This window comes from Rhamphochromis longiceps, linkage group LG5 (assembly GCF_057381845.1).
Source record: "Rhamphochromis longiceps isolate RC_006_pf linkage group LG5, R_longiceps_female_GT1.1, whole genome shotgun sequence".
Classification (NCBI taxonomy): domain Eukaryota; kingdom Metazoa; phylum Chordata; class Actinopteri; order Cichliformes; family Cichlidae; genus Rhamphochromis; species Rhamphochromis longiceps.
In genome coordinates, this window is record NC_140561.1 from 10,830,989 (window position 1) to 10,848,977 (window position 17,989).

At 41.2% G+C, this 17,989-nt stretch overlaps 3 protein-coding genes across 3 annotated transcripts; all 3 read right to left on the reverse strand.

Annotated features, from left to right (window-relative positions):
• Positions 1-3,130: 3,130 nt before the first annotated feature.
• On the reverse strand, positions 3,131-4,982 carry LOC146669239 (uncharacterized). The gene has a single exon (XM_085405736.1). It carries the CDS (start codon positions 4,525-4,527, stop codon positions 3,133-3,135), a length of 1,395 nt encoding a protein of 464 aa, XP_085261862.1. The 5' UTR covers positions 4,528-4,982; the 3' UTR covers positions 3,131-3,132.
• Positions 4,983-8,484: 3,502 nt separating this feature from the next.
• On the reverse strand, positions 8,485-10,580 carry LOC146669240 (uncharacterized). Its single transcript, XM_085405738.1, has one exon. The coding sequence runs from the start codon at positions 10,123-10,125 to the stop codon at positions 8,731-8,733; it is 1,395 nt and encodes a 464-aa protein (XP_085261864.1). The 5' UTR covers positions 10,126-10,580; the 3' UTR covers positions 8,485-8,730.
• Positions 10,581-14,325: 3,745 nt separating this feature from the next.
• LOC146669241 (uncharacterized) lies at positions 14,326-16,177 on the reverse strand. The gene has a single exon (XM_085405739.1). It carries the CDS (start codon positions 15,720-15,722, stop codon positions 14,328-14,330), a length of 1,395 nt encoding a protein of 464 aa, XP_085261865.1. The 5' UTR covers positions 15,723-16,177; the 3' UTR covers positions 14,326-14,327.
• Between the last annotated feature and the right edge of the window lie 1,812 nt (positions 16,178-17,989).

Sequence of the window (17,989 nt, forward strand, 5' to 3'; positions counted from 1 at the left end):
GACCAATTCTCTCCAAACTTTTAGGGTAAGCTAGACTCGAGATATGGTTGCAATAATACGAACAAGAGCGCAACAGCATATTGACAATGGCGAGAACTTTAATATTTACATTGTGTTAGTGCACCCATCGCTCCGCATCCTTAACGCTACATTGATGTCGAGAGTCTCTGACACAGCTGTGCTCTGCAGCACAGACACCCTGCTTATCTGTGATTCGGCCAGACTGGTGTTGAACTCCAAAGACATGCGCGGGGTTAGGTTAGTTGGCTGTTGGTGTGAGTGGTTGTCTGAGTCTCTCTAATAACCCTCCAACAGACTGGCGACCTGTCCAGGGTGTACTTTTGCCCTATGACAGCTGAAATACAACCTGAATAAAATAAGTAGGAGAAAATGAATGATGTTTATGAACTGTAGTTAATGTAGTCAGACAATAAGTTACCGAGCAACAGGCCACAAGTCTTGGTGCAGAATCATACTAAGATTTAAAAAATAAAATGTTGGCACTGGTGTTTGAAACAGTATACTGTCAGTAAGACTGGAGCAACTGCACACATCTGGAAACTAATAACTAGAGTAGTTAGTAACATTTTGTTACTGCATCCATTTAGCCAGGTATAATTAGCATGTCTACATACATGTCATTTCTAATGTGGTCCTATGTGGTATGTTGTAGGACAGTGAAGTGTCTGACACTGACCATGTACCAGTGCCTGAGAACACTGGTATGGAGGGGGAGAACGCACCTCTTTACTGTATTTGTCGGAAACCAGACATCAACTGCTTCATGATGTAAGTATATATCAGTTTTATATTTGCAGTATGCGCAGTAGGGGTGGGCGCTAGCTTCAGCAATGTTATCAGAGGTTTTTTTTTTTAAATGAAGAGCTTCTATTTCGAGAAAACTACCAATAAGGATATATGCACAGATATAGAAAACAATACTGTAACATTTTATTGATGCTTGCAGTTTGGAGGCAGCAGTATTTGCAAGTGTAACTAAATTCCAGGCATTTTCCATCCTTCTTTTCCTATCAGCTTTTTTCTAGTTGTCAGTGTGAACCAAGGTGTCAGCAGCAGCATTATAGTGCAAAAGTAGTGACCCAGCATAGATCAAATGTAAGCACAAAAGTAGCCAAGGTAGTGTTTTTCCTGGAAATTTTAAGTGAAAGGATAAAGTAACTGCTTACCACTTTAGTTTAACAATGATTAATGAAATGTAACCGTGTAACTCATCAGCAGTCTGCACAGTATGGTCACATATTAAAACTGAAGAATATGTTGTACTTGTTGTAGTGTTTCATCATGGGTCCAGTTTTTACCCAGGTGCTTAAAGCCCTTCTTTACCCTCATGTAACACCAACAGTAATTTCCAACCACTATTTCCTGTTCCTGTCAGTCAAACAAACAGACGACAAACATCTTCTATAAACAGGAATAATGTCATTTTATCGGATTAGAAAACATCTAATCTAGCGTTGATATTACACTGCTGTTTAGTGTCTGGCTGATCTCAGTGTCACCAAAATATCTGCCCTACGTGTCAAACAATGAGAGAACTTGAAACAGTAACATCACCTAGCAGCTTATTTTAATTAGTGCTAACGTTTTGTTTGCTGGCTAACATTGCTATTATTATAGTCACAGTTAATTGACTTTGAATAGCTTTATTTCAAAAGTAATTTTACAATTTCACAGCCATTTAGCTGTGTTAACTGTACATGCTGTAGGTCATAAGGCGTGCATGGATCATTTTTATAATCAGCCTCTTATCTTTTGTCCACCACAGGCTTTGCCATGATAAATTGGTCAGTTGACAACCAGGAGCCGTACACCTTAACCTCAGAGGCCAGGACATCCAGGGGCAGTGTGAACACGCACTTGCTTAAATGGGACGCAAGACGGACTATAGAGGGCCACCCGCTTGCCAGACAACCAAGTGCTGTCCCTGTCCACGGCCAGTGTGAGAAGGACTCTCACTAAAGTCAACCCACACAAAGCTGCTGGACCAGACAATATACCTGGACGCGTGCTCGGAGCCCGTGCTGACCAGCTGACTGATGTCCTAGCGGGCATCTTTAACATCTCCCTGAGTCAAGCTGTTGTGCCACAGTGCTTTAAAACCACCACCATCATACCTGTCCCCAGACCTTCCCAAAGCCTAATTCCACAATGATTGCCTGAGCCTATTCTTGTTAAATGATGAAAAACTCAAAGGCACGTTTGGGCAGTGGATCTGTGTGAAATCAGCAGCTTGCAAAACGAAATCAAAATGTGTGCAATTGATTCTAAAAATAGAAATCACAATAAAGTTCAACATTTACTAAAACCGCCATTCAGTCATCTGAGAGTCTTTACTCATGAAATTATAACGGTTAGATGAATGTATATGCAGTGATTTACTGATCAATGATAAAAGGGGAGATTTATGCAATAACGAAGACTGTCATGAAAAGTATTTGGCATCTGATCTCCTGTAACCTGCGGAGCTAAGCTGTTTTACCAGCTCTGCTCTCTGATTTTTCTTTTTTCTTTTATGAAAAAACACAAGTTGTCAAAGTTATTTGTTTGCAAATGTATTTCAGAAATATCAACATACTTTTTTTTAATCAGCAGAAACTTTATGTCAGTAGTGCAAAAACCTGCACTGATCTGACCTCATTTCTTCCTCATCCTGATTCCTGACCTGGGAAGGGAGAGAAATATTTGTTTTTGTTTGTCTTCTTGTTTTATTTAATTCCTTGTGGGATTTGTATCCAACACGTAAAGTATGCATATTATGCACACACACAAACACACATGCAGCTATTACCCATTTCTTGTATTCTTGAATAAAGACATTGATTTGACACATTTAATTAGTGACCAATTGTTTTTATTGTTCAATTATTAAGAAAAAAGAAAAGGTGGGGGTGGGTGGGATGGAAAGTAAAGGGAGAGAGGAGAGAAAACCCCAACAATCCCCTCTGAGCAAGCACTAGGCGACAGTGGATAGGAAAAACTCCCTTTAAAGGAAGAAACCTATGACAGAACCAGGCTCTAGAGGGGGCAGTCAACTGTCGGGACTGGTTGGGGGGTGACTGTGAAAAAACGGGAGGGAGATGGGAGAGGTGTTAGTAGTTAAGGGGGGGGGGATTAAGCTGGAACAGAGGTGGGAGAGGAAGAGGTGACATTGGCAGTACTGAAAGAAGGAGTGTTCCTCCTCCAGAAGAAGCAGAAGCGTTTTTTCTTTTTCTTCAGCTGCTCTTCCACGAGCACCTTTTTCTCGAGGATGAGGATTTTCAGCTCCTCGATTGTTTCGGTGTTTTGCTTCTGCAGCTTGTTGCATTTTTTCTCCACTTCTTCTATTTCAGCTTGTTTTTCTTCCAACCTTTCTTTCAGCACTTTAGATGTTGCCTCCTGTTTCTCAAACTCCTGGAGAAGAAGTTTTTCTTCTCTCTGCTTACTGACCAGCTGTTCTCTCTCTTGAAGCAGGTCTTGATATTTGTGCAGTGTCTCTTCGAACTTTACCTGCAGCATCCTGTTGTTTCCCTCCATGAGCTGGAGTTGGCACTCCATGTCTCCCTGCTTTCTGTCCAGCTGCTCTTTCTCTTGAAGGATTTCTTTATTTTGTCGCAGAGCTTCATCAAGCTTTCCTTGCAAGCTTTCATTTTGTTGCTTGATGCTCTGCAGATTGGAATCCATTTCTTTTTGTTTGATTTCTTGTTCCCTTTTCTCTTGGAGAAGCTTCTCATTTGCTTGCTCTGTGCGATCAAGCCTTTTTTTGTCAACATTGTACATTAGCTCCATGTCTCGGAGATTGGAGTGCAGCCCTCTCTTCTTCGTGCTGTCTTTCATCTTCTCCTGGAGGAGTTTTCTATTTTGCCGCAGAGCTTGATCAAGCTTTCCTTGCAAGCTTTCGTTGTGTTGCTTGATGCTCTGAAGCTTGGAATGCATTTCTTTTTCTTTTAACTCCTGTTGCCTTTTCTCTTGGAGGAGCTTCTCATTTGCTTGCGCTGTGCGATCAAGCCTTTTTTTGTCTACACTGTACATTAGCTCCATTTCTTGGAGATTGCTGTGCAGCCCTCTCTTCTTCATGCCGTCTTGTTTCTTCTCTTGGACAAGTTTTTTATTTTGTTGCAGGGCTTCATCAAGTTTTCCTTGGAGCTCCTGGTTCTTTTTGTCCATGTCATGGAGATCCTGTTGTTTCCCCTCAATAATAGCTTCCTTTTCTTGAAGCTGGAATGACAACTTTTTTAGTTGAGCGCTCTTTTGCTCATTTTCCTCCATCAAGAACTTAATCTTCTCTGCGTTTCTGAGCGCTTCATCCTCCAGTTCTTCCAAACGCTTTTCCTCTAGTTCCACTTGGTCACACCAGGGAAGAGAGGAAAGGGAAGAGTCTAGTGGCTCATCCCAAGGAAGAGCGTATGGGTCAACTTCTTGTCCCTTTGGATTTTTTTGAGACATGTTGGGTCTGGATACAGTTACAATTGCAAAGGATCCAAATATTTCAAAAGGCTTTTCTGGCGAACGGTTCAATGCTGCACACATCAAGGCTGCGAGAAACGGACTAAAAGTCGTTGCTCTTCACCCCTATTTATAGGTTTTTGGATCAAAGGAAAGAATGGTGGTAAGATTCTACGTGTGTGACGTCATAATTCTGTAAGGCAATGAGGTTGTCACGTGATATTTTTGGAGGAGGGCATTTTTCAACTTGGACAAATTATCAGTAAAGTTTCAATCTCTGTTATTTTCCCCAAAAAACGTGTTGTCGCAATCATGTTTTCTACTGTAATTGGTGCCAACAGATGGCGCAGTTTAAAGTTGGCTGTTACTCTGCCCAGGCTGCTACCATAGAAGAAGAATGTAGACCAATAGTACTTTAACGATGTCCGCTGATCGTTTCCGTGTAAATCTTAGCATTGCTTTAGCCGTCAAGCTAAAGGTTTAGCTTCATACTGCCATATTTTCAGAGTAACAAAATATTTAAACGGTCTCAGATCATGGTGAGTATTTGAAAAAATGTTTATTTAATGTGAAGCCTGTGATGTGGAAAGGTTAGCAAGCGTAATTTTGCCTATTGTGTTATACACGGGTGCTTACATCCGAGTAGTGTTGATCTTTTCTAAGGTCCATGGGTTTATCCAACGAGCAGCTAAGTCACCGTTATAGCTGTAATTTTGTGTGCAACGTCTTAATGCAAAAAACAAAAACAAAAACACAATGCGTTTTTAAGCTCTCTCTGCGTTCACTGCCTCTGCAAGTGTCAAACTTCCTCGCTTTAGCTGATGCTAACCAACATTAGCGCTTACGGTTCGTATATAAACACAACTGTCAGCCCTTCACTTTTGGTGCCGACAACATTTTGAGCATTTTCTACAGTTTGTGAAATGGTCGCCATTGGCATTACATGCCAGTAGTGTTCGCTAATTGACTTTACCGGGGATTATATTTATTACAACGTTACTGCGTGGAAGTGATCATAGTGTATGCTTATGAACGTGAGTGGTAGGTGTTATTAGTGCGACTTTACCCTTAATTAGTTTTCCCACCGGAAGTAGAGTTGTTTATGCGACGTGATGGCTAGAGCAGTCCCAAACAATCGATTGCGTTTCTTAACAGACCAATTCTCTCCAAACTTTTAGGGTAAGCTAGACTCGAGATATGGTTGCAATAATACGAACAAGAGCGCAACAGCATATTGACAATGGCGAGAACTTTAATATTTACATTGTGTTAGTGCACCCATCGCTCCGCATCCTTAACGCTACATTGATGTCGAGAGTCTCTGACACAGCTGTGCTCTGCAGCACAGACACCCTGCTTATCTGTGATTCGGCCAGACTGGTGTTGAACTCCAAAGACATGCGCGGGGTTAGGTTAGTTGGCTGTTGGTGTGAGTGGTTGTCTGAGTCTCTCTAATAACCCTCCAACAGACTGGCGACCTGTCCAGGGTGTACTTTTGCCCTATGACAGCTGAAATACAACCTGAATAAAATAAGTAGGAGAAAATGAATGATGTTTATGAACTGTAGTTAATGTAGTCAGACAATAAGTTACCGAGCAACAGGCCACAAGTCTTGGTGCAGAATCATACTAAGATTTAAAAAATAAAATGTTGGCACTGGTGTTTGAAACAGTATACTGTCAGTAAGACTGGAGCAACTGCACACATCTGGAAACTAATAACTAGAGTAGTTAGTAACATTTTGTTACTGCATCCATTTAGCCAGGTATAATTAGCATGTCTACATACATGTCATTTCTAATGTGGTCCTATGTGGTATGTTGTAGGACAGTGAAGTGTCTGACACTGACCATGTACCAGTGCCTGAGAACACTGGTATGGAGGGGGAGAACGCACCTCTTTACTGTATTTGTCGGAAACCAGACATCAACTGCTTCATGATGTAAGTATATATCAGTTTTATATTTGCAGTATGCGCAGTAGGGGTGGGCGCTAGCTTCAGCAATGTTATCAGAGGTTTTTTTTTTTAAATGAAGAGCTTCTATTTCGAGAAAACTACCAATAAGGATATATGCACAGATATAGAAAACAATACTGTAACATTTTATTGATGCTTGCAGTTTGGAGGCAGCAGTATTTGCAAGTGTAACTAAATTCCAGGCATTTTCCATCCTTCTTTTCCTATCAGCTTTTTTCTAGTTGTCAGTGTGAACCAAGGTGTCAGCAGCAGCATTATAGTGCAAAAGTAGTGACCCAGCATAGATCAAATGTAAGCACAAAAGTAGCCAAGGTAGTGTTTTTCCTGGAAATTTTAAGTGAAAGGATAAAGTAACTGCTTACCACTTTAGTTTAACAATGATTAATGAAATGTAACCGTGTAACTCATCAGCAGTCTGCACAGTATGGTCACATATTAAAACTGAAGAATATGTTGTACTTGTTGTAGTGTTTCATCATGGGTCCAGTTTTTACCCAGGTGCTTAAAGCCCTTCTTTACCCTCATGTAACACCAACAGTAATTTCCAACCACTATTTCCTGTTCCTGTCAGTCAAACAAACAGACGACAAACATCTTCTATAAACAGGAATAATGTCATTTTATCGGATTAGAAAACATCTAATCTAGCGTTGATATTACACTGCTGTTTAGTGTCTGGCTGATCTCAGTGTCACCAAAATATCTGCCCTACGTGTCAAACAATGAGAGAACTTGAAACAGTAACATCACCTAGCAGCTTATTTTAATTAGTGCTAACGTTTTGTTTGCTGGCTAACATTGCTATTATTATAGTCACAGTTAATTGACTTTGAATAGCTTTATTTCAAAAGTAATTTTACAATTTCACAGCCATTTAGCTGTGTTAACTGTACATGCTGTAGGTCATAAGGCGTGCATGGATCATTTTTATAATCAGCCTCTTATCTTTTGTCCACCACAGGCTTTGCCATGATAAATTGGTCAGTTGACAACCAGGAGCCGTACACCTTAACCTCAGAGGCCAGGACATCCAGGGGCAGTGTGAACACGCACTTGCTTAAATGGGACGCAAGACGGACTATAGAGGGCCACCCGCTTGCCAGACAACCAAGTGCTGTCCCTGTCCACGGCCAGTGTGAGAAGGACTCTCACTAAAGTCAACCCACACAAAGCTGCTGGACCAGACAATATACCTGGACGCGTGCTCGGAGCCCGTGCTGACCAGCTGACTGATGTCCTAGCGGGCATCTTTAACATCTCCCTGAGTCAAGCTGTTGTGCCACAGTGCTTTAAAACCACCACCATCATACCTGTCCCCAGACCTTCCCAAAGCCTAATTCCACAATGATTGCCTGAGCCTATTCTTGTTAAATGATGAAAAACTCAAAGGCACGTTTGGGCAGTGGATCTGTGTGAAATCAGCAGCTTGCAAAACGAAATCAAAATGTGTGCAATTGATTCTAAAAATAGAAATCACAATAAAGTTCAACATTTACTAAAACCGCCATTCAGTCATCTGAGAGTCTTTACTCATGAAATTATAACGGTTAGATGAATGTATATGCAGTGATTTACTGATCAATGATAAAAGGGGAGATTTATGCAATAACGAAGACTGTCATGAAAAGTATTTGGCATCTGATCTCCTGTAACCTGCGGAGCTAAGCTGTTTTACCAGCTCTGCTCTCTGATTTTTCTTTTTTCTTTTATGAAAAAACACAAGTTGTCAAAGTTATTTGTTTGCAAATGTATTTCAGAAATATCAACATACTTTTTTTTAATCAGCAGAAACTTTATGTCAGTAGTGCAAAAACCTGCACTGATCTGACCTCATTTCTTCCTCATCCTGATTCCTGACCTGGGAAGGGAGAGAAATATTTGTTTTTGTTTGTCTTCTTGTTTTATTTAATTCCTTGTGGGATTTGTATCCAACACGTAAAGTATGCATATTATGCACACACACAAACACACATGCAGCTATTACCCATTTCTTGTATTCTTGAATAAAGACATTGATTTGACACATTTAATTAGTGACCAATTGTTTTTATTGTTCAATTATTAAGAAAAAAGAAAAGGTGGGGGTGGGTGGGATGGAAAGTAAAGGGAGAGAGGAGAGAAAACCCCAACAATCCCCTCTGAGCAAGCACTAGGCGACAGTGGATAGGAAAAACTCCCTTTAAAGGAAGAAACCTATGACAGAACCAGGCTCTAGAGGGGGCAGTCAACTGTCGGGACTGGTTGGGGGGTGACTGTGAAAAAACGGGAGGGAGATGGGAGAGGTGTTAGTAGTTAAGGGGGGGGGGGATTAAGCTGGAACAGAGGTGGGAGAGGAAGAGGTGACATTGGCAGTACTGAAAGAAGGAGTGTTCCTCCTCCAGAAGAAGCAGAAGCGTTTTTTCTTTTTCTTCAGCTGCTCTTCCACGAGCACCTTTTTCTCGAGGATGAGGATTTTCAGCTCCTCGATTGTTTCGGTGTTTTGCTTCTGCAGCTTGTTGCATTTTTTCTCCACTTCTTCTATTACGGCTTGTTTTTCTTCCAACCTTTCTTTCAGCACTTTAGATGTTGCCTCCTGTTTCTCAAACTCCTGGAGAAGAAGTTTTTCTTCTCTCTGCTTACTGACCAGCTGTTCTCTCTCTTGAAGCAGGTCTTGATATTTGTGCAGTGTCTCTTCGAACTTTACCTGCAGCATCCTGTTGTTTCCCTCCATGAGCTGGAGTTGGCACTCCATGTCTCCCTGCTTTCTGTCCAGCTGCTCTTTCTCTTGAAGGATTTCTTTATTTTGTCGCAGAGCTTCATCAAGCTTTCCTTGCAAGCTTTCATTTTGTTGCTTGATGCTCTGCAGATTGGAATCCATTTCTTTTTGTTTGATTTCTTGTTCCCTTTTCTCTTGGAGAAGCTTCTCATTTGCTTGCTCTGTGCGATCAAGCCTTTTTTTGTCAACATTGTACATTAGCTCCATGTCTCGGAGATTGGAGTGCAGCCCTCTCTTCTTCGTGCTGTCTTTCATCTTCTCCTGGAGGAGTTTTCTATTTTGCCGCAGAGCTTGATCAAGCTTTCCTTGCAAGCTTTCGTTGTGTTGCTTGATGCTCTGAAGCTTGGAATGCATTTCTTTTTCTTTTAACTCCTGTTGCCTTTTCTCTTGGAGGAGCTTCTCATTTGCTTGCGCTGTGCGATCAAGCCTTTTTTTGTCTACACTGTACATTAGCTCCATTTCTTGGAGATTGCTGTGCAGCCCTCTCTTCTTCATGCCGTCTTGTTTCTTCTCTTGGACAAGTTTTTTATTTTGTTGCAGGGCTTCATCAAGTTTTCCTTGGAGCTCCTGGTTCTTTTTGTCCATGTCATGGAGATCCTGTTGTTTCCCCTCAATAATAGCTTCCTTTTCTTGAAGCTGGAATGACAACTTTTTTAGTTGAGCGCTCTTTTGCTCATTTTCCTCCATCAAGAACTTAATCTTCTCTGCGTTTCTGAGCGCTTCATCCTCCAGTTCTTCCAAACGCTTTTCCTCTAGTTCCACTTGGTCACACCAGGGAAGAGAGGAAAGGGAAGAGTCTAGTGGCTCATCCCAAGGAAGAGCGTATGGGTCAACTTCTTGTCCCTTTGGATTTTTTTGAGACATGTTGGGTCTGGATACAGTTACAATTGCAAAGGATCCAAATATTTCAAAAGGCTTTTCTGGCGAACGGTTCAATGCTGCACACATCAAGGCTGCGAGAAACGGACTAAAAGTCGTTGCTCTTCACCCCTATTTATAGGTTTTTGGATCAAAGGAAAGAATGGTGGTAAGATTCTACGTGTGTGACGTCATAATTCTGTAAGGCAATGAGGTTGTCACGTGATATTTTTGGAGGAGGGCATTTTTCAACTTGGACAAATTATCAGTAAAGTTTCAATCTCTGTTATTTTCCCCAAAAAACGTGTTGTCGCAATCATGTTTTCTACTGTAATTGGTGCCAACAGATGGCGCAGTTTAAAGTTGGCTGTTACTCTGCCCAGGCTGCTACCATAGAAGAAGAATGTAGACCAATAGTACTTTAACGATGTCCGCTGATCGTTTCCGTGTAAATCTTAGCATTGCTTTAGCCGTCAAGCTAAAGGTTTAGCTTCATACTGCCATATTTTCAGAGTAACAAAATATTTAAACGGTCTCAGATCATGGTGAGTATTTGAAAAAATGTTTATTTAATGTGAAGCCTGTGATGTGGAAAGGTTAGCAAGCGTAATTTTGCCTATTGTGTTATACACGGGTGCTTACATCCGAGTAGTGTTGATCTTTTCTAAGGTCCATGGGTTTATCCAACGAGCAGCTAAGTCACCGTTATAGCTGTAATTTTGTGTGCAACGTCTTAATGCAAAAAACAAAAACAAAAACACAATGCGTTTTTAAGCTCTCTCTGCGTTCACTGCCTCTGCAAGTGTCAAACTTCCTCGCTTTAGCTGATGCTAACCAACATTAGCGCTTACGGTTCGTATATAAACACAACTGTCAGCCCTTCACTTTTGGTGCCGACAACATTTTGAGCATTTTCTACAGTTTGTGAAATGGTCGCCATTGGCATTACATGCCAGTAGTGTTCGCTAATTGACTTTACCGGGGATTATATTTATTACAACGTTACTGCGTGGAAGTGATCATAGTGTATGCTTATGAACGTGAGTGGTAGGTGTTATTAGTGCGACTTTACCCTTAATTAGTTTTCCCACCGGAAGTAGAGTTGTTTATGCGACGTGATGGCTAGAGCAGTCCCAAACAATCGATTGCGTTTCTTAACAGACCAATTCTCTCCAAACTTTTAGGGTAAGCTAGACTCGAGATATGGTTGCAATAATACGAACAAGAGCGCAACAGCATATTGACAATGGCGAGAACTTTAATATTTACATTGTGTTAGTGCACCCATCGCTCCGCATCCTTAACGCTACATTGATGTCGAGAGTCTCTGACACAGCTGTGCTCTGCAGCACAGACACCCTGCTTATCTGTGATTCGGCCAGACTGGTGTTGAACTCCAAAGACATGCGCGGGGTTAGGTTAGTTGGCTGTTGGTGTGAGTGGTTGTCTGAGTCTCTCTAATAACCCTCCAACAGACTGGCGACCTGTCCAGGGTGTACTTTTGCCCTATGACAGCTGAAATACAACCTGAATAAAATAAGTAGGAGAAAATGAATGATGTTTATGAACTGTAGTTAATGTAGTCAGACAATAAGTTACCGAGCAACAGGCCACAAGTCTTGGTGCAGAATCATACTAAGATTTAAAAAATAAAATGTTGGCACTGGTGTTTGAAACAGTATACTGTCAGTAAGACTGGAGCAACTGCACACATCTGGAAACTAATAACTAGAGTAGTTAGTAACATTTTGTTACTGCATCCATTTAGCCAGGTATAATTAGCATGTCTACATACATGTCATTTCTAATGTGGTCCTATGTGGTATGTTGTAGGACAGTGAAGTGTCTGACACTGACCATGTACCAGTGCCTGAGAACACTGGTATGGAGGGGGAGAACGCACCTCTTTACTGTATTTGTCGGAAACCAGACATCAACTGCTTCATGATGTAAGTATATATCAGTTTTATATTTGCAGTATGCGCAGTAGGGGTGGGCGCTAGCTTCAGCAATGTTATCAGAGGTTTTTTTTTTTAAATGAAGAGCTTCTATTTCGAGAAAACTACCAATAAGGATATATGCACAGATATAGAAAACAATACTGTAACATTTTATTGATGCTTGCAGTTTGGAGGCAGCAGTATTTGCAAGTGTAACTAAATTCCAGGCATTTTCCATCCTTCTTTTCCTATCAGCTTTTTTCTAGTTGTCAGTGTGAACCAAGGTGTCAGCAGCAGCATTATAGTGCAAAAGTAGTGACCCAGCATAGATCAAATGTAAGCACAAAAGTAGCCAAGGTAGTGTTTTTCCTGGAAATTTTAAGTGAAAGGATAAAGTAACTGCTTACCACTTTAGTTTAACAATGATTAATGAAATGTAACCGTGTAACTCATCAGCAGTCTGCACAGTATGGTCACATATTAAAACTGAAGAATATGTTGTACTTGTTGTAGTGTTTCATCATGGGTCCAGTTTTTACCCAGGTGCTTAAAGCCCTTCTTTACCCTCATGTAACACCAACAGTAATTTCCAACCACTATTTCCTGTTCCTGTCAGTCAAACAAACAGACGACAAACATCTTCTATAAACAGGAATAATGTCATTTTATCGGATTAGAAAACATCTAATCTAGCGTTGATATTACACTGCTGTTTAGTGTCTGGCTGATCTCAGTGTCACCAAAATATCTGCCCTACGTGTCAAACAATGAGAGAACTTGAAACAGTAACATCACCTAGCAGCTTATTTTAATTAGTGCTAACGTTTTGTTTGCTGGCTAACATTGCTATTATTATAGTCACAGTTAATTGACTTTGAATAGCTTTATTTCAAAAGTAATTTTACAATTTCACAGCCATTTAGCTGTGTTAACTGTACATGCTGTAGGTCATAAGGCGTGCATGGATCATTTTTATAATCAGCCTCTTATCTTTTGTCCACCACAGGCTTTGCCATGATAAATTGGTCAGTTGACAACCAGGAGCCGTACACCTTAACCTCAGAGGCCAGGACATCCAGGGGCAGTGTGAACACGCACTTGCTTAAATGGGACGCAAGACGGACTATAGAGGGCCACCCGCTTGCCAGACAACCAAGTGCTGTCCCTGTCCACGGCCAGTGTGAGAAGGACTCTCACTAAAGTCAACCCACACAAAGCTGCTGGACCAGACAATATACCTGGACGCGTGCTCGGAGCCCGTGCTGACCAGCTGACTGATGTCCTAGCGGGCATCTTTAACATCTCCCTGAGTCAAGCTGTTGTGCCACAGTGCTTTAAAACCACCACCATCATACCTGTCCCCAGACCTTCCCAAAGCCTAATTCCACAATGATTGCCTGAGCCTATTCTTGTTAAATGATGAAAAACTCAAAGGCACGTTTGGGCAGTGGATCTGTGTGAAATCAGCAGCTTGCAAAACGAAATCAAAATGTGTGCAATTGATTCTAAAAATAGAAATCACAATAAAGTTCAACATTTACTAAAACCGCCATTCAGTCATCTGAGAGTCTTTACTCATGAAATTATAACGGTTAGATGAATGTATATGCAGTGATTTACTGATCAATGATAAAAGGGGAGATTTATGCAATAACGAAGACTGTCATGAAAAGTATTTGGCATCTGATCTCCTGTAACCTGCGGAGCTAAGCTGTTTTACCAGCTCTGCTCTCTGATTTTTCTTTTTTCTTTTATGAAAAAACACAAGTTGTCAAAGTTATTTGTTTGCAAATGTATTTCAGAAATATCAACATACTTTTTTTTAATCAGCAGAAACTTTATGTCAGTAGTGCAAAAACCTGCACTGATCTGACCTCATTTCTTCCTCATCCTGATTCCTGACCTGGGAAGGGAGAGAAATATTTGTTTTTGTTTGTCTTCTTGTTTTATTTAATTCCTTGTGGGATTTGTATCCAACACGTAAAGTATGCATATTATGCACACACACAAACACACATGCAGCTATTACCCATTTCTTGTATTCTTGAATAAAGACATTGATTTGACACATTTAATTAGTGACCAATTGTTTTTATTGTTCAATTATTAAGAAAAAAGAAAAGGTGGGGGTGGGTGGGATGGAAAGTAAAGGGAGAGAGGAGAGAAAACCCCAACAATCCCCTCTGAGCAAGCACTAGGCGACAGTGGATAGGAAAAACTCCCTTTAAAGGAAGAAACCTATGACAGAACCAGGCTCTAGAGGGGGCAGTCAACTGTCGGGACTGGTTGGGGGGTGACTGTGAAAAAACGGGAGGGAGATGGGAGAGGTGTTAGTAGTTAAGGGGGGGGGGATTAAGCTGGAACAGAGGTGGGAGAGGAAGAGGTGACATTGGCAGTACTGAAAGAAGGAGTGTTCCTCCTCCAGAAGAAGCAGAAGCGTTTTTTCTTTTTCTTCAGCTGCTCTTCCACGAGCACCTTTTTCTCGAGGATGAGGATTTTCAGCTCCTCGATTGTTTCGGTGTTTTGCTTCTGCAGCTTGTTGCATTTTTTCTCCACTTCTTCTATTTCAGCTTGTTTTTCTTCCAACCTTTCTTTCAGCACTTTAGATGTTGCCTCCTGTTTCTCAAACTCCTGGAGAAGAAGTTTTTCTTCTCTCTGCTTACTGACCAGCTGTTCTCTCTCTTGAAGCAGGTCTTGATATTTGTGCAGTGTCTCTTCGAACTTTACCTGCAGCATCCTGTTGTTTCCCTCCATGAGCTGGAGTTGGCACTCCATGTCTCCCTGCTTTCTGTCCAGCTGCTCTTTCTCTTGAAGGATTTCTTTATTTTGTCGCAGAGCTTCATCAAGCTTTCCTTGCAAGCTTTCATTTTGTTGCTTGATGCTCTGCAGATTGGAATCCATTTCTTTTTGTTTGATTTCTTGTTCCCTTTTCTCTTGGAGAAGCTTCTCATTTGCTTGCTCTGTGCGATCAAGCCTTTTTTTGTCAACATTGTACATTAGCTCCATGTCTCGGAGATTGGAGTGCAGCCCTCTCTTCTTCGTGCTGTCTTTCATCTTCTCCTGGAGGAGTTTTCTATTTTGCCGCAGAGCTTGATCAAGCTTTCCTTGCAAGCTTTCGTTGTGTTGCTTGATGCTCTGAAGCTTGGAATGCATTTCTTTTTCTTTTAACTCCTGTTGCCTTTTCTCTTGGAGGAGCTTCTCATTTGCTTGCGCTGTGCGATCAAGCCTTTTTTTGTCTACACTGTACATTAGCTCCATTTCTTGGAGATTGCTGTGCAGCCCTCTCTTCTTCATGCCGTCTTGTTTCTTCTCTTGGACAAGTTTTTTATTTTGTTGCAGGGCTTCATCAAGTTTTCCTTGGAGCTCCTGGTTCTTTTTGTCCATGTCATGGAGATCCTGTTGTTTCCCCTCAATAATAGCTTCCTTTTCTTGAAGCTGGAATGACAACTTTTTTAGTTGAGCGCTCTTTTGCTCATTTTCCTCCATCAAGAACTTAATCTTCTCTGCGTTTCTGAGCGCTTCATCCTCCAGTTCTTCCAAACGCTTTTCCTCTAGTTCCACTTGGTCACACCAGGGAAGAGAGGAAAGGGAAGAGTCTAGTGGCTCATCCCAAGGAAGAGCGTATGGGTCAACTTCTTGTCCCTTTGGATTTTTTTGAGACATGTTGGGTCTGGATACAGTTACAATTGCAAAGGATCCAAATATTTCAAAAGGCTTTTCTGGCGAACGGTTCAATGCTGCACACATCAAGGCTGCGAGAAACGGACTAAAAGTCGTTGCTCTTCACCCCTATTTATAGGTTTTTGGATCAAAGGAAAGAATGGTGGTAAGATTCTACGTGTGTGACGTCATAATTCTGTAAGGCAATGAGGTTGTCACGTGATATTTTTGGAGGAGGGCATTTTTCAACTTGGACAAATTATCAGTAAAGTTTCAATCTCTGTTATTTTCCCCAAAAAACGTGTTGTCGCAATCATGTTTTCTACTGTAATTGGTGCCAACAGATGGCGCAGTTTAAAGTTGGCTGTTACTCTGCCCAGGCTGCTACCATAGAAGAAGAATGTAGACCAATAGTACTTTAACGATGTCCGCTGATCGTTTCCGTGTAAATCTTAGCATTGCTTTAGCCGTCAAGCTAAAGGTTTAGCTTCATACTGCCATATTTTCAGAGTAACAAAATATTTAAACGGTCTCAGATCATGGTGAGTATTTGAAAAAATGTTTATTTAATGTGAAGCCTGTGATGTGGAAAGGTTAGCAAGCGTAATTTTGCCTATTGTGTTATACACGGGTGCTTACATCCGAGTAGTGTTGATCTTTTCTAAGGTCCATGGGTTTATCCAACGAGCAGCTAAGTCACCGTTATAGCTGTAATTTTGTGTGCAACGTCTTAATGCAAAAAACAAAAACAAAAACACAATGCGTTTTTAAGCTCTCTCTGCGTTCACTGCCTCTGCAAGTGTCAAACTTCCTCGCTTTAGCTGATGCTAACCAACATTAGCGCTTACGGTTCGTATATAAACACAACTGTCAGCCCTTCACTTTTGGTGCCGACAACATTTTGAGCATTTTCTACAGTTTGTGAAATGGTCGCCATTGGCATTACATGCCAGTAGTGTTCGCTAATTGACTTTACCGGGGATTATATTTATTACAACGTTACTGCGTGGAAGTGATCATAGTGTATGCTTATGAACGTGAGTGGTAGGTGTTATTAGTGCGACTTTACCCTTAATTAGTTTTCCCACCGGAAGTAGAGTTGTTTATGCGACGTGATGGCTAGAGCAGTCCCAAACAATCGATTGCGTTTCTTAACAGACCAATTCTCTCCAAACTTTTAGGGTAAGCTAGACTCGAGATATGGTTGCAATAATACGAACAAGAGCGCAACAGCATATTGACAATGGCGAGAACTTTAATATTTACATTGTGTTAGTGCACCCATCGCTCCGCATCCTTAACGCTACATTGATGTCGAGAGTCTCTGACACAGCTGTGCTCTGCAGCACAGACACCCTGCTTATCTGTGATTCGGCCAGACTGGTGTTGAACTCCAAAGACATGCGCGGGGTTAGGTTAGTTGGCTGTTGGTGTGAGTGGTTGTCTGAGTCTCTCTAATAACCCTCCAACAGACTGGCGACCTGTCCAGGGTGTACTTTTGCCCTATGACAGCTGAAATACAACCTGAATAAAATAAGTAGGAGAAAATGAATGATGTTTATGAACTGTAGTTAATGTAGTCAGACAATAAGTTACCGAGCAACAGGCCACAAGTCTTGGTGCAGAATCATACTAAGATTTAAAAAAATAAAATGTTGGCACTGGTGTTTGAAACAGTATACTGTCAGTAAGACTGGAGCAACTGCACACATCTGGAAACTAATAACTAGAGTAGTTAGTAACATTTTGTTACTGCATCCATTTAGCCAGGTATAATTAGCATGTCTACATACATGTCATTTCTAATGTGGTCCTATGTGGTATGTTGTAGGACAGTGAAGTGTCTGACACTGACCATGTACCAGTGCCTGAGAACACTGGTATGGAGGGGGAGAACGCACCTCTTTACTGTATTTGTCGGAAACCAGACATCAACTGCTTCATGATGTAAGTATATATCAGTTTTATATTTGCAGTATGCGCAGTAGGGGTGGGTGCTAGCTTCAGCAATGTTATCAGAGGTTTTTTTTTTTAAATGAAGAGCTTCTATTTCGAGAAAACTACCAATAAGGATATATGCACAGATATAGAAAACAATACTGTAACATTTTATTGATGCTTGCAGTTTGGAGGCAGCAGTATTTGCAAGTGTAACTAAATTCCAGGCATTTTCCATCCTTCTTTTCCTATCAGCTTTTTTCTAGTTGTCAGTGTGAACCAAGGTGTCAGCAGCAGCATTATAGTGCAAAAGTAGTGACCCAGCATAGATCAAATGTAAGCACAAAAGTAGCCAAGGTAGTGTTTTTCCTGGAAATTTTAAGTGAAAGGATAAAGTAACTGCTTACCACTTTAGT